The sequence below is a fragment of the Solea senegalensis genome, linkage group LG1 (assembly GCF_019176455.1).
Source record: "Solea senegalensis isolate Sse05_10M linkage group LG1, IFAPA_SoseM_1, whole genome shotgun sequence".
Taxonomy (NCBI): domain Eukaryota; kingdom Metazoa; phylum Chordata; class Actinopteri; order Pleuronectiformes; family Soleidae; genus Solea; species Solea senegalensis.
The window spans coordinates 13,049,221-13,067,802 of record NC_058021.1 but is presented as its reverse complement, the minus strand read 5'-3'; the positions used below and the strand labels follow the sequence as shown (position 1 = coordinate 13,067,802).

The 18,582-nt window shown below is 40.6% G+C and overlaps 2 protein-coding genes and 1 non-coding gene across 3 annotated transcripts; 1 reads left to right on the top strand and 2 right to left on the bottom strand.

Annotated features, from left to right (window-relative positions):
* Positions 1–1,764: 1,764 nt before the first annotated feature.
* Positions 1,765–5,227, bottom strand: tmem275a (transmembrane protein 275a). Its single transcript, XM_044019326.1, has 2 exons — positions 4,760–5,227; positions 1,765–3,601 (listed from the first exon to the last, which is right to left on the bottom strand). Exon 2 carries the CDS (start codon positions 3,452–3,454, stop codon positions 2,834–2,836), a length of 621 nt encoding a protein of 206 aa, XP_043875261.1. The 5' UTR covers positions 3,455–3,601; positions 4,760–5,227; the 3' UTR covers positions 1,765–2,833.
* A 2,062-nt stretch (positions 5,228–7,289) lies between these two features.
* Positions 7,290–16,275, bottom strand: kncn (kinocilin). The gene is made up of 6 exons (XM_044041470.1): positions 16,221–16,275; positions 12,950–15,736; positions 11,481–11,549; positions 11,309–11,380; positions 10,030–10,123; positions 7,290–8,868 (listed from the first exon to the last, which is right to left on the bottom strand). The coding sequence occupies exons 2-6, from the start codon at positions 13,095–13,097 to the stop codon at positions 8,793–8,795; spliced, it is 459 nt and encodes a 152-aa protein (XP_043897405.1). The 5' UTR covers positions 13,098–15,736; positions 16,221–16,275; the 3' UTR covers positions 7,290–8,792.
* A 1,979-nt stretch (positions 16,276–18,254) lies between these two features.
* trnag-ucc lies at positions 18,255–18,326 on the top strand. Its single transcript has one exon. It is a non-coding gene; the product is annotated as a tRNA-Gly (tRNA).
* The last annotated feature ends 256 nt before the right edge of the window (positions 18,327–18,582 follow it).

The window sequence follows — 18,582 nt, the reverse complement described above, 5'->3', positions numbered from 1 at the left end:
ATCATTTCATGAGCACAAGGGACACGGCGGCGCTTTATCGGCGTTGTGGATATTGAAGACAGTATTCTCATAACGTGGCTGTAATTAGCTGAGATTGCCAGACACAGACAATGCCATGATTTCACCCAGTGATAAGAAATCTTACAGGAGCATAACGTGGACCATGAACACTTTTATCTTTGCGTTAACATCAGATCATTTCTACTGATTCGTACTCTTGTGCAGTGTAGTCAGAATCACTCAAAAGTGATCCAATACATCATTTGTCCTCGGAAAGGCCTGAAACAATGGCCGCGAGATACTTGCTGTGATGTACTGACATCTGCTGGTTTGATGCGAAATGACATTTTATATAACATGTGTGAAAAGTCATACGTGAGGCTCTGGGTCCCTCCAGTGGCGACAAATTCACACTCACACATAAACAGAGCCAGATGGAGGTCGATCTTTACTCAAGGCCACCGAGATTATTCTCAGTTCTTCACACCAGCCCTCGTAACAGACCGCCATACATTTGAACAGCACAGTGTTTGTTGCTGGAGCTGACACTGTTGTTTATACTGTTATTCACTTATTACAATGGCCAAAGTCATTGGTTAAATTGATTTGACTTGAGAGTTTCAATCATTTATAGAGTTGGCTCTAGCGTCTGCTGTGCCGTCCTAACGTATTTAGAGTTTTGCACTTTTCTCCTCTTGTTTTAATCAGACAACAACATATCCTTAGTGTGTTTTTTTTTTACTTCACGATGACTCAAAATGTCGCCAGTACACCAGGACACCATGTCATGCCACACATACACAATGTGAGAGATCTGCGTTGTACTGAAAGAGCCTCTTTATTTAAGTTTTCTTTTGAAGGATTTACATGTCATGAGTTACTTTTTCAAAATAAAGGAAATTAAAATCTTCACAAAAATACCATATCCTTTACATTTTACTGGATTTTCTTTTGTTTAAGTGCTACACACATTGAAATACACAGATGACACTGATAGTTCACAACAGTGTGTTCCCATAATTCAGTTCTCTGAACATGCAGCATTAAGCGCCGCACTCTAATTTGGCTTGACAGACAGCCAGCCTTGCTGGCAGGGGAAACTGATCCTTTCAAGGAGCAGTGTCCGAGTAATCAATGGGTAAGTGAATGCTCTGGTCAGTGCATGGCTGTATGCAGGAGTTTTAGCTCCAGCTATCATTTAATTTCAGAGTTGAAACGTTTCAAAGCCATTTGCATGCATTTGTTACATCCACAAAAACAGAAACATGTTGAGGCTTTCTTAACAACATGGAGGAGGAATCCGGAGGCAGAGGAAAAAAAAGGTTTTCTGAGGAAAACTGCTGCTGTGCATTTTTGTATAGCCCTCATTAGTTTGATCCTGATATCTGTCTATAAGGCAACGTTCCTTTGACGGGAAATGTTTTTTCTCTAAACCGATCAGGTTTATAACTGCCAAGAAGACGTCACAGTGATGGGGAACAAATATTATTTTAGGCTTTTTTTCCACAGGTGTAGCAGAGGTTGTCATGTTAGACGTCAGTCAGTCATCATCTACCGCTTTATCCTCCACCAGAGGGTTGCGGGGGGTGCTGCGGGGTACACCCTGGACAGTTCAGCAGTCCATCGCAGGGCCACACACATAGAGACAAACAACCATTCACTCTCACTCTCACACCTATGGTCAGTTTAGGGTGTCCCCACATTGGATGTTTTTGGACTGTGGGAGGAAGCCCACACACGGGGAGAACATGCAAACTACATGCAGAAGTTCCAACCAGGGCTCGACCCCGGGTCTTCTCGCTGCAAGGCAAGAGTGATAACCACTACACCGCCGCGTGGTCCCACGTTAGACGTGAAAAATGAAAATTCACATGTTCTCGTTTCGCCAACAATGTTCCCGTTTCCGTGTCCAATCACACTGTGTAATTCAAAGTCTAGTTGTCTAACTCCATACATTAAAATGATATAAGTCTCTTTTGCACGTGGATCATGAGACTTTAAAACTGCGATTCGAGTGATGTGTAAAAATACACATGTGAATTTAAAAGCAGTCGCAATCATGGTGAGGAAACACAGTGCCTGTGGTGTTTATGTGATGACTTGTCTCTTGTCAAACTACAAGAATAATGATTCCAACTACATGTTCATATACAGTAACACATACCTCGTTCATTACAAAGCTGTTGGTTGTAGACAAGTGTCGTGGCATCCCTTACTTTTAAATGGCTTGAATTTAATCTCAGGTGAGACCATATTGCTTTGGGACCTAAGTGACCTTTAATATTTTATGCTCCCCAAACAAGTTCAGCAGGGAGGTTGGCAAATAAAAATATCAAATGTCATCACATCCATGTTTTCAATTCTGACCTTTCACATTTAATCTTTTACATTTTAGAACAAGTCAACAATCACATTTTTTCAGAGGAGGCTCCTCAAACCAATGCTGGCAGAACAGGTTTTCACAGACAAGACGAACAGCTACAGATAAATGTTTATGGTTTCAGACACTGAGTTCAGTTTCCACAGAGAAAAAAAAAACACTGTTCATAATGCCCTAGTTAAAACAAAGACGTCAAGGACAGCGCAGCAGATGTAGGAATCTGAATTCCTCAACCTATGAGCCACACGATACTTGGATTTTTTTTTTTCTTTCTGCATGCTAGTTACTAGTGGGCAACATAGCGAGAGAATTCAAAAGCATACTGCTGAGAACTTGTCACAACCAGAAATATTTCACTACATAACTACAGGACACAATCACACTCAGCCGGCCCTTGGCTCAGAAGGATATTTACACTGCTAACACTCTGGCCTTGGAAGAGGTAATGCCCTGCTAGGTGACCACTTCCTCACGAGGCAGATTGAGCCTCACCTCCCCTCCTGTTGCTGTGGAGGCCGAGTAGACCGCTGTGGCAGAAACAGAAGAAGGACCGTTGGTCTCCATGGTGAAGAGTTTGCAGGAGCTTAGCGGTGCTGCATCCGGAGCCTCCATCTCTGGGCTGGACGCCCGCGACGATCCAGGGGAAGATGTGGGGCTGAGTTGCACCGCTGTAGTATCCTGCAGAGTGTGCTCGCTGGTCTCAATTTCAAATGCTGCGCCACCAGTTAGCCCAGTGTGTCCCATCAGTCCTCCCCCTTTGCCACCCACCTTTGACCTCCGTGAGCTGTGGGGAGGCGGCAGGCGGCTGCACACACAGCAGGCCCCGAAAAAAGAAAAGGCCACCAGGAGAAGGATTGGTCCGATGATGATCGGGGGGTTGGCAGAAGGCACCAGTGTGCTGAAGGCAAATGCTCCGACCAGAGTAATGTTGAGTCCTGCCAGCATGATGCACAGGCCACAGGCACAGCAGAGGGCTGGAGAGGGCAGACCATGAGGGCGAGATTTCCTCCTCTTCTTCTTCTGCGACTCCTTTTTAGGTACAGGAGTTCCCGAGTTTCTGTCTGTGATGACCATGTTTTCTCCTCCAGACAACCGTTCTCTCTCTTGCTCCCTTTCTCCTCCTATGGCGCTATTAACTCTCCCTGTATTTCAGTCCAAACTCTTCCCCATGGCACAGTCTAAATAAAGTGTGTCCAAATGACAGCATGGAAGCGTCTTTGTCTGTGAATGACAACACATGACAGATGTTTTTTTTTAGATAAGAACAACAGGTGTGACTGTGATAAGTGCAGAAGTAGCACGATGCCACCATCTAATGATCATAGTTTATGTAATCCATCAGTGAGCGTTGAACATCCATCACTCTGCTCTGCTACCTTTATAAATTACAAACGCAGCTAAGTTCTTTCTCCTGTAATGTGCCTAATGTGATGAAATGAAGTATCTTTTCAAAATGATGACCGAATGTTGTGGTTGTTGATGTCCAATATCTAAAAAGTTGGCTATTTGTGTGTCTTAAAGCCTAAAAAAACATCAGCGGGGTTTGTTTGTTTTGCATCATTTGTAATTTATGTTCTAGTCTCTTTTCTATGCATGAAAAATATCAGTCAATCAGTCATTTACTGTGATATTATGACCTGGTGTATAACAATAAATATCAATAACTAAAACATCAGTGAGAGGTGCCGTCTACTGCTGGCCCTGGAATCTTGTCTTACATGGTCCAAAATGTACCATCAGTGCAGAGCAACCACTGTGACTGTGTCAGACAATGAAACAGAACACAGACAGTATGTAGAGCATCCATGTCTACGCTACATGATGATAAAACATACTTTGCATTAATGCTAAAACAGCCACAACACTGAGACCGATATAACTGCTTTTCACTGTTTTTACTGATTATTGATTTAACTCAAACCATAATCCTAAAGTAACTGAAGCGACAGAGTAAGTTTAAAATCACACTATTGATATTTCACATACTGAATAGTGACTGAGTTGCCAGTTTTTCTGTCATGTTATGTGGGACTAAGTGATTTTTTTAAGTCTTATTTGCAGTTCAAAATCACCTTTTACTTTTTTACCTTTACTTATATACATGTACAGGCACAATGCAGCTGCTTCAACTGTACAATCTGCTATAGTCCACTGGTGAGTCACTATCAACAACAACAACAAGAATAATAATAATAACAATAATAACAGTCTTTTTTTAATTGCTGTGCATATTAAAAGACAGGATATCATTTGCAGTCAAATCTATGACATTGATTTGACCCCTCACTAAAAAAGGTATGAAGTGGGTTTTGCCAGGAACACATAAATGCATTCTTGTCAAATTAAAAAACAACAACAACAACGTCAAAGCATCTTTACCTTGTGTGTCGACATGCTGAAGGTCTTCCCATCGCTGAGATTATACATTTCCAGTGCGGTCCCCCAGCATTTAATTAGCGGCTGTGATTACTGAGAGGCTCAAAGCACGCGCAAATACCAAACGAGCGACTTCTTTTTTTTTTTTACACAGCTTCACGCTCCTGAGGGCACAAGTCATGATGATGAGGAGGGTGATGATGATGATGAGGGCGACAGCCGTTCAATGAGCGGTCACGCAGACACAAGCAGAGGCGAGCTGACCTGCAGAGGAACAGGAGAAGGGGAAGAGAATCCGAGAGGAGAAAGGGAATCACTCGTGTGATTTTCTTCTGAGTGAACACAGAGAGAGAGAGAGAGAGAGAGAGAGAGACGCAACATGACCGCGATCCACGCCAGACGCACGCAGCGGCTGACAGGTCATTATCCTGCGGCTGCGGACGTGAAGGAGAAGCTCATGATGAAGCCCACTATCCAGTCTGTGCCACTGCTGTGGCTGTCAGCGTGAAGGCGTCACATTATTCATTATTTCATATACCGGAGGAGCCCCACACTCATCTGGACTCTCCTCCTCCTCCTCCTCCTCCTCTCATCATCATCATCATTATCTCCATCCTCTACCACCGTTCAACCTGTTGTAATGTGTGTGTGCGTGGGTGTCTTTGTGAGGACCAAAAAACTTATAAACCACAGGGTGTGAGGACGTTTTAGATAAGTGAGGACATTAAGGGTTGGTCCTTTAAAATAACCCTTTTTATGTTGCTTTTAGGGTTAGATTTTGGTTTAGGTTATGGTTAAGGGTTAGGCATTTAGTTGTGATGGTTAAGGTTGGGTTAAGGGGCTAGGGTAAGGGTCTGCAACCTTTAGGATGAAAAGCCAAATAAAATGAACATGGAGCCACGAAACCTATAACAAAAATGTTTTTATACTGACATACCATGTATATAGTAAAAGAACGACATTTCATTGCCGCTTGCACCCAACCTCTTATAAAGTGGAGAAAAAATGAAACACAGAATTATGTAGACCTATAGTCCTAAAATTAGATGCATTAGGTCAAGGTAAGGTGTCAACTAGTCATGATAAGATTAGAATAAATGGTAACTGTTCTGTATTTATACAGTGTTTTTCTAGTCTTGACCACAGCACTTCTCACTATACGGCTTTGCTATTTGCGTATTAACGTCCCTTTGCATGCATTTATACTGTAAATCTACAGCATTTGCAGCACTTTCCTCTATCACAAATATATCATACCCACTCATACTGCCAGCACTACACTTAAGCCATTCACCCATTCATTTTGTTACCTCTTTTGGACCACTTTTCTGGTATTAAGACTGACTGTGAGGCCATTAATGCTCAGAAAGGCAGAACCAGTGTCTAAAGAGTATAGCTGCACAAACCCGTGTGTTTTAGTCCAATGTACTTGTATTCTACTTGTTTGCCATTTTAATTATATCCCATTATATTTGGAAAAATCCAGTGAATTTACTTAAAACGTACTTAAAATTCATTAGCCACCGCTGCCAGGCTGTACGTGTTTGATCAAGCCTTTGATGTACAACATATGTGGTGTACAACCAGCACAGCTCTCTGTGGACTGAATGTATTACATCTCAACGCTTACATCAGTGCAACTATCCCCATATTGTTTGTTGTTTGTTATATGTACTATATACTATACTATATATACACACTATACTGAGTTTTTTTCAGCAGGATTCCTAAAATATGAAAATGTTTTTGTCTGTTTTTTTAATGAGATTTATTTTTTTACAACAACAATAATAATAATAATGTTCAGAGCTGTGCAAAAGTCTTAGTCTACAATGACCGTGCAGTATAATTTTCCTCAGTCGCTTCATTAGAACACACCCAGAAATATATGTATGTATGCAGTTTTAAGTTAACACATTTTTCAGGACAGACAAACACAGCTTCTACAGGTGTTGTTTAGTGTGACCTACTCTTATACTTGAACAATAGCACAACCCTGCCTCTCTTAATTAAAACTGTAGTGGAATCCAAATGAATGATACTGGTGAAACCCATGTTTGTCCTCCTAATTCATATTGAAAAATATCTGCTTTGAGCTTTTGAGATCAAAATGGAGCACTATGGAGTCAATTCGACTCACTTTGTTTGGAGGAAGAGGAATTCAGACTATGACCCCAGGAACATCATCCCCACTGTCAAGCATGGAGGTGGAAGCATTATGCTTTGGGGGTGTTTCGCTGCTAACGGGACAGGTCAATTTCACCGCATCGAGGGAAAGATAGATGGGTTCTTGTACCGTGAAACCCTGGGTGACAAACTCCTTCTCTCAGCCAGGAAACATAAAATGGGTCGTGGCTGGTTCTTCCAGCAAAACATACAGCATAACGAAGCAACCTGTCCAACACCTGAAATGTAAATATGGGTCATTTTCTCCAACCCCTGAATAAAGGTATGTTTTTACTACACTGGTGCAGTATCTTTCAACTCTAATACGCACAGGTGTTACTGAGGTTAGGGTTAGGGCACAAAAAGACAGGGTTAGGCAGTAAAAATTAAAAAAAAACATTAAAAAGGTGGTATAGTTAGGTAGTCGAACCCTTGTCGACCACACTCGGGTGCAGCGCTCTCGATCTCAGCGAAGCTACTAGATGTATACAACCGCTAGGGGCGCTGGTTTTGAAAACGTAGACATACTTCCTGCATACGACCTATATGTACGTTTCATTGGAGGTCAGTCTCTAACGAGGGGGTGGCATAAAATGAAGCACATTGAGGTCATGGAGAGACATAGCCAGTATTCGGACTTAAATTCTATAGAAAATCTGTGGAGGGAGCTGAGGCTTCAAGTTGCCAAGCGACAGCCTCAAAACCTTAAGGATTTGGAGAGGATCTGCAAAGAGGAGCGGTCCAAAATTCGTGATGATGAGCCTGAGATGTGTGCAAACCTGGTGATCAACTACAAGAAACGTCTGACCTCTGTACTTGGGTTACAGGGTTTCTCCACCAAGAACTTAGTAATGTTTTGCTAGGGGGTCAAATACTTATTTCACTCAATGAATTGCAAAATCTTTTGTTTTACATGATTTTCTGGCTTTTCCTTTTGATATTCTGTCTCTCCCTGTTAAAAGAAACCTACAATTAAAAGTATAGACCGTTAATTTGTTTGTCAGTGGGTGAACTTACAAAAACAGTGAGGGATCAAAGACAGAATTTGACAGACAAGAAGACAAAAAAAAAAGAGCTGGTGGCGCCCTGAGAATTTTGAACAGTAACTGCATACTTGTGTTTTGACTGTACACCCATTCTGGATGATGTTCAGTTAATTTGTGTCTCACGCCATTCAATGTTTGTCATGCAGACAAAGAGTGGCCGTGGTGAGGCGTTGTAAATTGAAGGCTGGCAATCAAACTGATGGTTGTCATCATGGCGCGGCATAGTGCTTGTGCTCCTGTTGCAGAGAAACACGTCAACACGGCCCAGCGCTATTCTGCCTCAAAGCACCTCACGCTTTATGTCAGAGCACAGCGTTCTTTCCCCTGCCACTTCCCATGCAGCACCCATTCTGTCTGTGCTCTCCTGAATATCAATGCTTTATGTCTCACTGCGGGGTGCAGTTCCCCGTGTGCATGCATGTGTGGACCTACACACATGCATGTGTTCCCATTAGTGCCACTCGTGTCAAATCAAAGCCAGGGAACTTGAGCTAAATCACACGAGTCCCATTAGCACATAACAACCATAATTATTTCCTAATTGGTGGCTGGGAACATTGTGTGAAGATGAGATGAGCTGCAAGCAAGTGGGGTTACACTGGGTGTGATATGGTTCTCCGAGTATCAGGAAGAGTAAAAATACTTCACTGAGTGCCATTATTTTGTCTTCAGATGTGCAAGATCTCGACAAATACGATTCAACACATCTACAGAAAAATCAAAAACCTTTAAGTCAATATCATGTGTCACACTTAAAAGAAGCCTAATGAAAAAGCTCAGTGGAGGAGCTGAATCACGAGGGCCAGACAAATCGCATGACGACATCAAGGCAGGTCTTGATCGGCAGATGACGGCTTTTGTTTCCATCTTGATAAGACATCTGGCATGTCTGAAGATGTCCTGCGACAGACCAAAGCATGAGTCACATACATGTCTCCCTTTCACTCAAACAACCTTTGTTATTCAATTCTACCCATTTCACAGAGCTACAACATGACTGACTTTCAATTTCGGTTGAGTAATAACAATAAAGACCCTTTATGCCATTCTATACAAAAAACAGAGTAAAGTTTAACAGACCAGAGTTAAGAGTTTTTAACTCTTAAAATAGCCATGATTTAATAAAGGACTTCTATATTTTTCTACATCATTCTTCCTCTAATGCCTTTCTTCAGACTTCTCTGTCTTCACTTTATGGACATTTGCTCAAGACTGATATGCCAGCCAACATTGTGTGTACCATCACTGAAACATTGTTGGCTTATTTAGTAAAATACAGACTTTACTGTCTTAAGTGCATTCAGTCTCATTTATTCAGGCTGAGGTGTTTTTATGTTGCTTTGAGACTCATGATTAATCAAACTATTATCAAAATCGCAGTGTCCAACACGTACGTCTGCATGGCAGATGATTGATCTCTCCACTGTGGGGTTACTACAGCAACGACATCCCAAGTGACAATAAAAAGGAGGTGATGCCATGTAATGCTCACTTTTGAAAGTCGCTCTTTTCTGCTCCCAATGGCCTGGACAACAACAAAAAAAAACATCTTATGTAAGGAGTTTATAATAATGACATTTTGCCCATGATGAAAAAAAAAAATAACTGTCCTAAATTGAACTTCGAACTAACACAATGCAACAGAGATTCACTCACAAGACCGTGTTGTGCCTTTTCACCAGCAACAGCTATAGCCTGAGGCTTTTTTAGGTTCAGGTTGCTTATCCATTCGCATGCTTGTCGCCCCCCATTCATGTAAAGACCATAGCTCATGTATTTCCTGAGAGATTTGGTACAAACTTTGAAGGTGTGGTTGAAGGTCAAAACATAAGGTATCTCAAGAAATCCCTACTTTAATGTGGATGGATGAGTAGATTTGACTTTGGTGGTTGATGGCCAAAGTTCAAGGTTGCAGTAACCTTACATTTTTCTCCTTTATAATTGTGCTGTCTCAAGAGAATCCTTTAAGACCAAAGGTGATCATTACATTGGTCTCACAACATCATGTGCATGTTAGCATGACTCATAAGAGAGAAACAGAGGTTGGTTTTAATGTGGTACCCCTCATCCGGGTTGGTCTCAGCCACCGGTCCCCCATCCACAAAGGTACCCATGCGACTCTTGCAACGTTCCAGATTAAGCTGACTCTGTGTCCCTGTAAAACCACAAGCCAAGCCACATAACACACATCACCAGTCAGTGTTACATCACATACAATATGTTGTATAAAAAGGCACACACATACTGGCAGACAATAACCGACACATGTTGTGAAGAAACCTCTCCGGTGAGATGAAAATGTCGTTAAGAAACTCTTTAAGAGAGTCTTCCACATTCAAATCCTGAAAATACTGGATGGCAGCGAATATTCACAGGCTTTTCCTGTTCATGTGATGTTTTCTATTTTGAAAAAGAAATGCAAATCTGACGTTGACATAAAATGTTGCATGCTGAAGGATCCTCCAAGTGTCCTTCTGGCTGCCTTTCATACTGTATCCAATTCAATCCCACTTTTTTTATAAAGCACCTATAAGATGCCCTTGCATTTTTGTTTCTTATCAACAAGGGAGCCGTTATGATGCTCCTTCTGCCCACATGACAGTGTCCCAAAGGGTGTCCTTAGAGTGATATGTCCTTAGAAATGATATTCAATGCTGTACCAGGCTCCTCTCCTGCGGAACTAGTTCCGAGTCTCGGTTTGGGAGGCGGAAACTTTCTCTGTATTTAATATCACATTATTACTTGTCATTAAACTTGTCCTTTCTATACCTAGTTTGTGCTTGTCTCTCCATCCTCTTCTTGCAGTCTGCAGGATCCAGATTACATTACATTACATGTCATTTAGCAGACGCTTTTATCCAGTTTTGAGGCTATTATTAGGGCCCGAGCCACGAATGGCAGGGGCCGGGACAGCTCCTAGCACGAGTGCAAGGAACCTATTGTTATCCTTCAGATTGTTGTTATCATTATTATTATTATATCTGTGGCTTTCTGGTCATTTTTGAGGGGGTTCCCATGCATAAAAACCCCTGAAACTTGGAATGGAGGTCAGGTCTGGCTATTATTATCATTGAGATAATGCATGTTTTGATTTGGCTGTACAAATACAATTGAATTGAACTGTAAAGAAAATGCCCATTTCGGTGAAAGAAATGATAGAATAAAGTGTGGAAGTCCATATAGAGGTCCACATGGAATTCTGTACCCAGGGCCTGGCTGCCTCTGGCCCCAGGTCACACTTGCCTACCATAAGCGTACTCGTGGTGTCTGCCCCACCTGTGCACTGTAGGTGCCCGCCCCTTTCCTTCCAAACGTCACTGACTCAGACAGTCATACTCACCATCTCTTCTTATGGTTTCAATCACTTGTTCCGGTGCAGGAATGACGGCTGCAGGGTGCACTCTGAAGTTTCCTGTGAAGTTAAGGAGTGTTTTGGAAGTGTGTGTAATGAACAAAAATCCACATGAGTGATAGTGTGATGGAAAGAGATATAAATGTGTAATTCAACTTACCAAAGGATGGAAGAATGTGGTTGATGTTCAGCCAGGCTTTGATGAAGGGATATATGGATATGAGAAGGCCTGTAAAGAAATATCCATAAAAAATGTGACACCTGGTAAAGATTGTGTAGTGCAGTCTATAAGAAAAAAAACAAACAAAAACAACTAATGTCACTGTGATACACAATAACACATCTAATCACATGCTCTGTCTAACATACGGTCATCTACTAATTCCATACAATAAGTATAATAATATGAACAACACCAAGGCCACTGCTGTCCAATTCAACACAGTCATTGATTTTCCTATGTGAGAAGAGCCGGCATTAACGCCTGGCAGGTCCTGAGTGTGGCTATGATGCATGTCTGTGCCTAAAATGTCATGAAACTGCAGAGGGAGTGAAGAGAATCTGGCAAGCACACTCTGTTCATACTTATTAGTCAGCCTATGTGTTGGAGGAGTCAACATGGCTCATAAGCCCCGGAATACACAAGTATAGCACCATGAGTGAATGTTCCTGTCAAGCTGCTGTGCACAGTTTTGAATTGCCGATTTTTTGTGCGTGTACATTTTTAATGATCAATTATTGAACGCTAATGGAATCATCAGCAAGAATGTGTTTCACATTAACTATATATGACGACGTTGTCTTCCACAGATCAGAAGTCCTGTTCTTTTGTCTTTCTAGCCAGGGAAGCGGTCTCATTTATCTTGAAAGTGCAAGTCCTCCAGCTATCAGCTGGTTCCAGTTACACTGTTGTATCAGGTGATGACTTCGACATGGTCTGTTTTTCAGGAACAGTGGATGCAAAATGTCACAAGCCACAGACCTTTATATTTGACATTTGTTTTTTTTAAAAAAAACAAAAAGGTATGCAAAAAAGAAGAGTAATATTTGGACCCTTGTGTTATTATCATCTCTACTTATTCATTGTATATACTGTATCTCTTCTGATAAATATTTAATGAAAGTGACAAAATATGAATAGAAAAGTCAGAAACTAGGGTGTGAACTATAGTTAATAATATTTTCCATTCAATCTTAGCCTTTTTCCTACTGAAGCAAAATGTGTCAATCACTTACTCTCCCGCACAAAAGTCCATGGAGATAATCTAACTTTTTAGCTTGTGGGGAAAATGTGTGCCACTAAGGTAAATCTGAACAAAAGATTTGAAAACACCAAAGTCACAGGATAACACATTTGAACTTGCTGATGGAGGTTGCAGTGGCTCAACAAGCCAAGTGTGCCCAAGTGTAAAAATGGCAGATTTTTCACTATGGACTTTGGTATGACAGTGAGTGGTTTATAAAGCAAGTCAAACTCCCATGAAGCATGAAAAGACTTTTGCCTTATAGCTCTGCTGGTATCCATGTTCTTAGTACAACCACACCTGAACCTGAACTATCACTTTTAATAATTTAAGACATTTTCAAAGCGGGTAAGTCATTCTTAACAAGGAACAAAGACAAACTCACCAAGGCCCCCTGCTCCCAGGAAGATACCTCCTACAGCGTCAGCATCACACTCCCTGGAGACCCCAATGATGATGCAGCCTGCCACAATGCCGAGCAAGGCTGAGCCCACCCGTAGCCCATGGTACTCCCCGACACTAACAGGGTTCATTCAGCAGGTGTAGGCCCCCCGCTGTGCTCTGCCGTAACTTTGGCCCTTTACTGTCACCTCCACGCGCCTCCCCTTCCCTAGTTTCACTCTCTCTGACACAGAAGCACTTTCTCTATCTGAGTCTCCACCTCTTGCGCTCTGTTGTTCAAGATGTCTCATGCATCTTTAAAGATGGAGCTCTGGTTTCCATTGCCCCTGAAAATTAGGAAGCTCGGTGGTGCGGACTCTTGACAGTGATATGCGTGTTACAAATCTGATCATTGCCTTCTTGATACCAGCTCTGGCATCCAGTATCAGTGAGCGCCCAGGGTGTAATTTACAAAAAAGAAAAGAAAGTGCCGTTAGAAAATAAACAGCCGTGGTGCTGTCTCGTACATCGAGTGTTTCAAGGATTTAAAAGTATGACAGCAGTTACATAGCAGTGGGAAAAGATGAAAGAGAGATAGAGCGAGAGAAAGACAGAGTGTAAGAGTATGTACTACTTGTGTGATTGTTCTGCAAGCTTGAAGGGAATGTTTAATGAAAGGTTCAGAGAGTTCTCTATGGTGGGGGCCTGAGGCCATCCATAAAGGCCTGCCGTTGCCATAGGAATAGCATATCCATGGCAACAAAAGGGAAAATGGAGTAAGCGGGATTAACACCAGTGACTAGGATAACAAGTGAATTTACAGTGGAGCAGAGCAACAGTGAAGTAAACTACAAACATATACACATGTCAAAATCCACAATTAGGTTTATTTGTACTTTATTAATTCCCATAGGGAAATTCCTCACTGCATTTAACCCGTCCTCCATTAGGAACTTTCCTAGAATTAGGAGCAGAGAGCAGCACTGAGTTGTTCACGTTCAAAAATACTGTCTTAAAGTTGCGTGAAAACATGTTAATGACTGTTCTGACGTGGTGGGGACTCAAACCAGCAATCCTCTACAGGGATGCATGCTAAATTTCCTTTCCACTGGTCCAGGGGTTGCCACTGGTGCTGGTAACGAGGGGATTTTGTGTTTGTGTGACATATACAGACTGTCTGTGGTCGTCTACAGTTTGCAAAGTTAACACACAACTTCAAAAGTGTGGAAATAGAAGTGAACAAACCAACTCAAGCAAGTCCAGTTGCCAATATGGACACTCTTGAAGATGCAATGGCCTGGATGACTCAGAACAGTCATTGACATGTTTTCACACAACCTTAAGAGAGTATATTTGAATGGTAGCACATAAAAACAGAGGGATTGTCAGCTTGTGGATAATCCCTTATTTTGCATATTTAGACAGCGACATAATTAATTAGAGAGAATCTTTAATGGACTGAAACCTTACCACATAGGGATGGCATAGCAACCAAAAAGTACATGTTGCTTTTAATGCTTGAAAATATGTGTCAGACACCAAAGCAAAGCATGAGAGTTGGAGAAATATACAGAAAATAACAGAATGCGGATGATAAAGTAAAAAGCTAAAAACAAAACAAACATTTGAGAGGAGAACACTGCAGGAAAAGCTATGAACAAAAGAGCTTGGACCAAACCAGCTGCACATCAAATATGCTGTTTTCCACTTTGGCTGTTTTCACTGACATATATCAGTTATTACACACAGGGTCAGGACCCACAGTTGGTTTAGGGGAGATATTTTTGGCTAGTAAGTTTGTTGACATTTCCAGCCTTTTTGTTCAGATTCATTGAATAACACATGTAAATTGTAATGATCTGAGTTTGTGTTCCTGTTATTTTGAGTCCAGATGTTTATACGGCCTTGTTTTGCACTAGTTTAGCTGACAGAGGGCAATGCGGGTTAATTGAGACATAATTATTAGGGGTGACTTGTTGTTGCAGTTACGGGTGTAGGAGTTGGAGTGTCGTGGTCTCGGCCAACAGTGATAAACAGTGTTGTGTTGCTTTAATAATCGCACAGAAGTTGCATTTCAGTCATCACGCCTCCTGATTCAACACTGCAGCATAGAGGTGAGCTTTACAATGTCATCAAAAGGTAGTATATTGCTTGGAAATGTCTGTTTTACCTATTATAATAACAACATTATTATTAGTAATAAATAATATTGGATGTTATATTATGCGCACATTTGTCACAATCTTTTGATAATTGATTGTTTGTTGTCTTTTAAAACGTGGGTTACTCTATTGAGATAGTAAAGATAGCAAAGAGTTATTGAAACTATGTTCAATCAACATTCCAACATTTCTGATTCTTCATCAGTTTGCACAATGTTGATCTTTCCAACTAAAGATCAACAAAACAAAATGTCTATGCCATTTCAATTAACACACATATTGAAACACTGAAATTACAACTTTACTAAATGTCAGTGCTATTAAATGCTATTTCAGTTGATAATAAACCATGTTAAATACTAAATGAGCCTAAATAAAAATAGAATAATTACATGCTACTTTATACAGTCAGGATGCTATAGGCATGAGTATTGTTTATGTAATTTGATCCAAGAGCAAATGACAAATCCACACCAATTCTTAAAACATACACAAACATTACAACAAATGTAATCACCTCTAAGGGCATCCAGCCCCTCCCAGCCACTCTGGAGCGAAACACAGACATTTCTGTACTGCCTGAGAAAAGGCACATTTGTTTGCAGTCCCCATTTGTCATTTCAGAGTATCTAAAAGACAAAACACACACATATACATCATACTTTGGAACAAATACAAGTGTTTTTTTCATCAGTTGAGTCAAAGGTGCAGGTGCAGGTCCATTCTCTGACTAAACTGTAAAAAAAAAAAAGACTTTGAATTCATGCACTGAAACAAAGTGGTAGCAACCTGTCCCAATATCAGAATGTATGGAGTCTCTAGGGGAGCACTCTAAAGGGAAGAGTGAGCTCTTTTTTCAACTTCAGTGTGACGGAGCGACTCGTCACTAATGAGCACACACACTCGCTAGTGGAGCGCAAGGACGCACACCCGCAGAGAGAGCGCCCGCGCACACACATGCCGCCACACACCCGCTGAGAGAGCGCACAGGCGGACGCATACACACACCCAACTGCTTTGCCACTTTTCAGCAACATTTGTTGACCGTCAAGGGTGCACACTTGCCGCTCCTACATAATCATACAGTTAATATTTAACTTGGTTCAAACTTACTTCACCGTCGTCCTCAGTTTGCGTCGGCAGCATTCCAAACATTGTTTACGTCAGCGGCGCACTTAAATGACGACGATGGCGGGACGCTAAGTGTGACGTCACTTTTTGTAGTTCCATTAATTGTCTATTAATATTGTTTATTAAAGGTGGGGACAATAATTATTGTGGCCCCGTTAATTTGGGAAATGTTTGTTATTTTCATCTGGGTTGTTTGTTATAATAATCATGCTTGTGTTAATTTATTGTGATTTTTTGGATAATTTATGTTTGGATGGGAGGGGCAGAGGACCTATAAAGAGTGGTTGACCTCCCACTCAGCAGTATATATTGGGTTACAAAGGAGGTAACACCTTTTTTTTTTTGCACACAACTAAATTTTATTGTTTTGATTGGGACTTATAGCGTTTTGGACAATGTTTTTTTTTTACCTGTAAATATTTTCCAAGGTATGCACCTTGGGTTGAACAAATAAAAAGGGAAACACAACATCAGTTCATCAACTATACGCCATCATCTTTGGTTACATTGAGGAGTTGCAACAGAACCCTGTGACATTCAGATATACAAAACACACCAATGTCCTCTCTGTCCATTGTGGTACTATTAGCCTCTTAATTTTAGATTTTGTTCTTGTGTCATGTTTTTAACATCTACCCTCTGGCATATTTTGTTTCCTTGCCTCAAGTGTAATAATGTAAGTTCTGCAAAAGTGTCTGCTACAAACATAGCACAGGAAACACTTACATAAACAAACATGTTATCCAGCATAGTTCACCTTTAATATGTATCTCTGTTACTCTGTAACTTCTGCATATGAAGGTCCCAAACTGTAACTATTTACAATGCGTTGTAATAGCCATTCCTTTCACATATGAATAGAAAGCTATGATAATCAACAACAGTTTTGTATTTGCCCTTTAGAAGCTGCCTTGCAGTGTTTCTTGAATCTGTAACACATAGAAAGAAGAAATTGGCATTAAATGTCATTTAACATTTTTTTATGAAGAGGGGGTGGAGTGGCTAAGACCGGTACCCTGTGTTCGAAAGACATCATGGTAGCAAGTCCGATTGTAATCAACTCCATTGTAAGTCGCTTTGGATAAAAGTGTCTGCTAAATGACATGTAATAATAATGTAATAATGACTGTAAGTCGGCTGGTGAAAGCAGGGTCTGATATAGTCAGTGGCTCATGTATTTGTAATTCAATAATATGCAGGCAATGTCCCTTCAACGACTGAATGCAGAGTAGCCTAGTGCCATCTGCTGGCCATAAGCTGTTGTAACACATGAATTTCACTGTCGCCTTCAGAAGATTGTGCTACATGCAAGTAACATGAAGTAGATTTTCCACTGCAGAGTGAACAACCTTTTTAAATTAAATCTAAGAGGTACATCTTTCAATTGTAAGTCAGTGGTAAGTGAAGAGCTCATTTGCAAAGTCTGATTATAACAACTAAGACAAAACGTGTACTTCCTTTTATACGTTTTATTTTTGTTCCATGCAGTTCATTCACTGGTAGTCAAAGGCACCAGCCTGAGTATAAAACAGTATACAAGTGGGTTATTTTTGCTCAAATGAGTAACTGACTGTATCGTATTTTTTTATCTGTTACGTGTTTCACAAGTTTTCATTACAAGCTGTTGCTCGCTTGGCAGCACATGTCTGCATCAGAAATGCAGTGATTGACCGCAGGGTGTACTTCAAAATATGGAGAACGAATGTATAAACTTATGTATAAATAAATAAATAAATACATTTATACCATAGAGTAGATACCATACCACCATAGAGAATGTATTGGAAAAGTAAAGGAAGTTAAGGACTACTGTTGTACTACATTTTTGACCACCAGCGGGATTTTGGGGGCGCTGTTACTTTTTGATAAAAGTAAGGAAATCCGCATATTCCCCGGCATTTCTGTTTCAACAATCACTATAACGCGAACATCAAAGTTTGGAAAACAATGATATGACATAAAACACATGATCCTGACTGATGTAACATTCTGTTACAGACGATTGTGAAATAGCGAGCGTTGGTGGTATAGTGGTTAGCATAGCTGCCTTCCAAGCAGTTGACCCGGGTTCGATTCCCGGCCAACGCAAGTATTTTTTAAATAAATAAATAAATGTATAACTACATACATAAATAAATAAATAAATACAGAAATAAATGAATTAATGTATATATAAATACTTACATAAATAAATAAATACAGAAATAAGTGAATAAATGTATAAATAAATGCATGAATAAATATAGCAATAAATAAATAACTAAATACTAAAAATCATTTATGTAAAAATGAAAAACATTTATTTATTCAGTTATTGATATATTCATTGGTTTATTTGTTCATT

Excerpts from the sequence above, each read along its gene's own strand:
- tmem275a (XM_044019326.1), bottom strand. The coding sequence starts at position 3,454 with ATGGTCATCACAGACAGAAACTCGGGAACTCCTGTACCTAAAAAGGAG.
- kncn (XM_044041470.1), bottom strand. The coding sequence starts at position 13,097 with ATGAACCCTGTTAGTGTCGGGGAGTACCATGGGCTACGGGTGGGCTCA. Across the intron at positions 11,381-11,480 it reads CCACATTCTTCCATCCTTTG|GAAACTTCAGAGTGCACCCT; the intron begins GTAAGTTGAATT and ends TTAACTTCACAG. Across the intron at positions 10,124-11,308 it reads TGAAACCATAAGAAGAGATG|GGACACAGAGTCAGCTTAAT; the intron begins GTGAGTATGACT and ends GTGGTTTTACAG.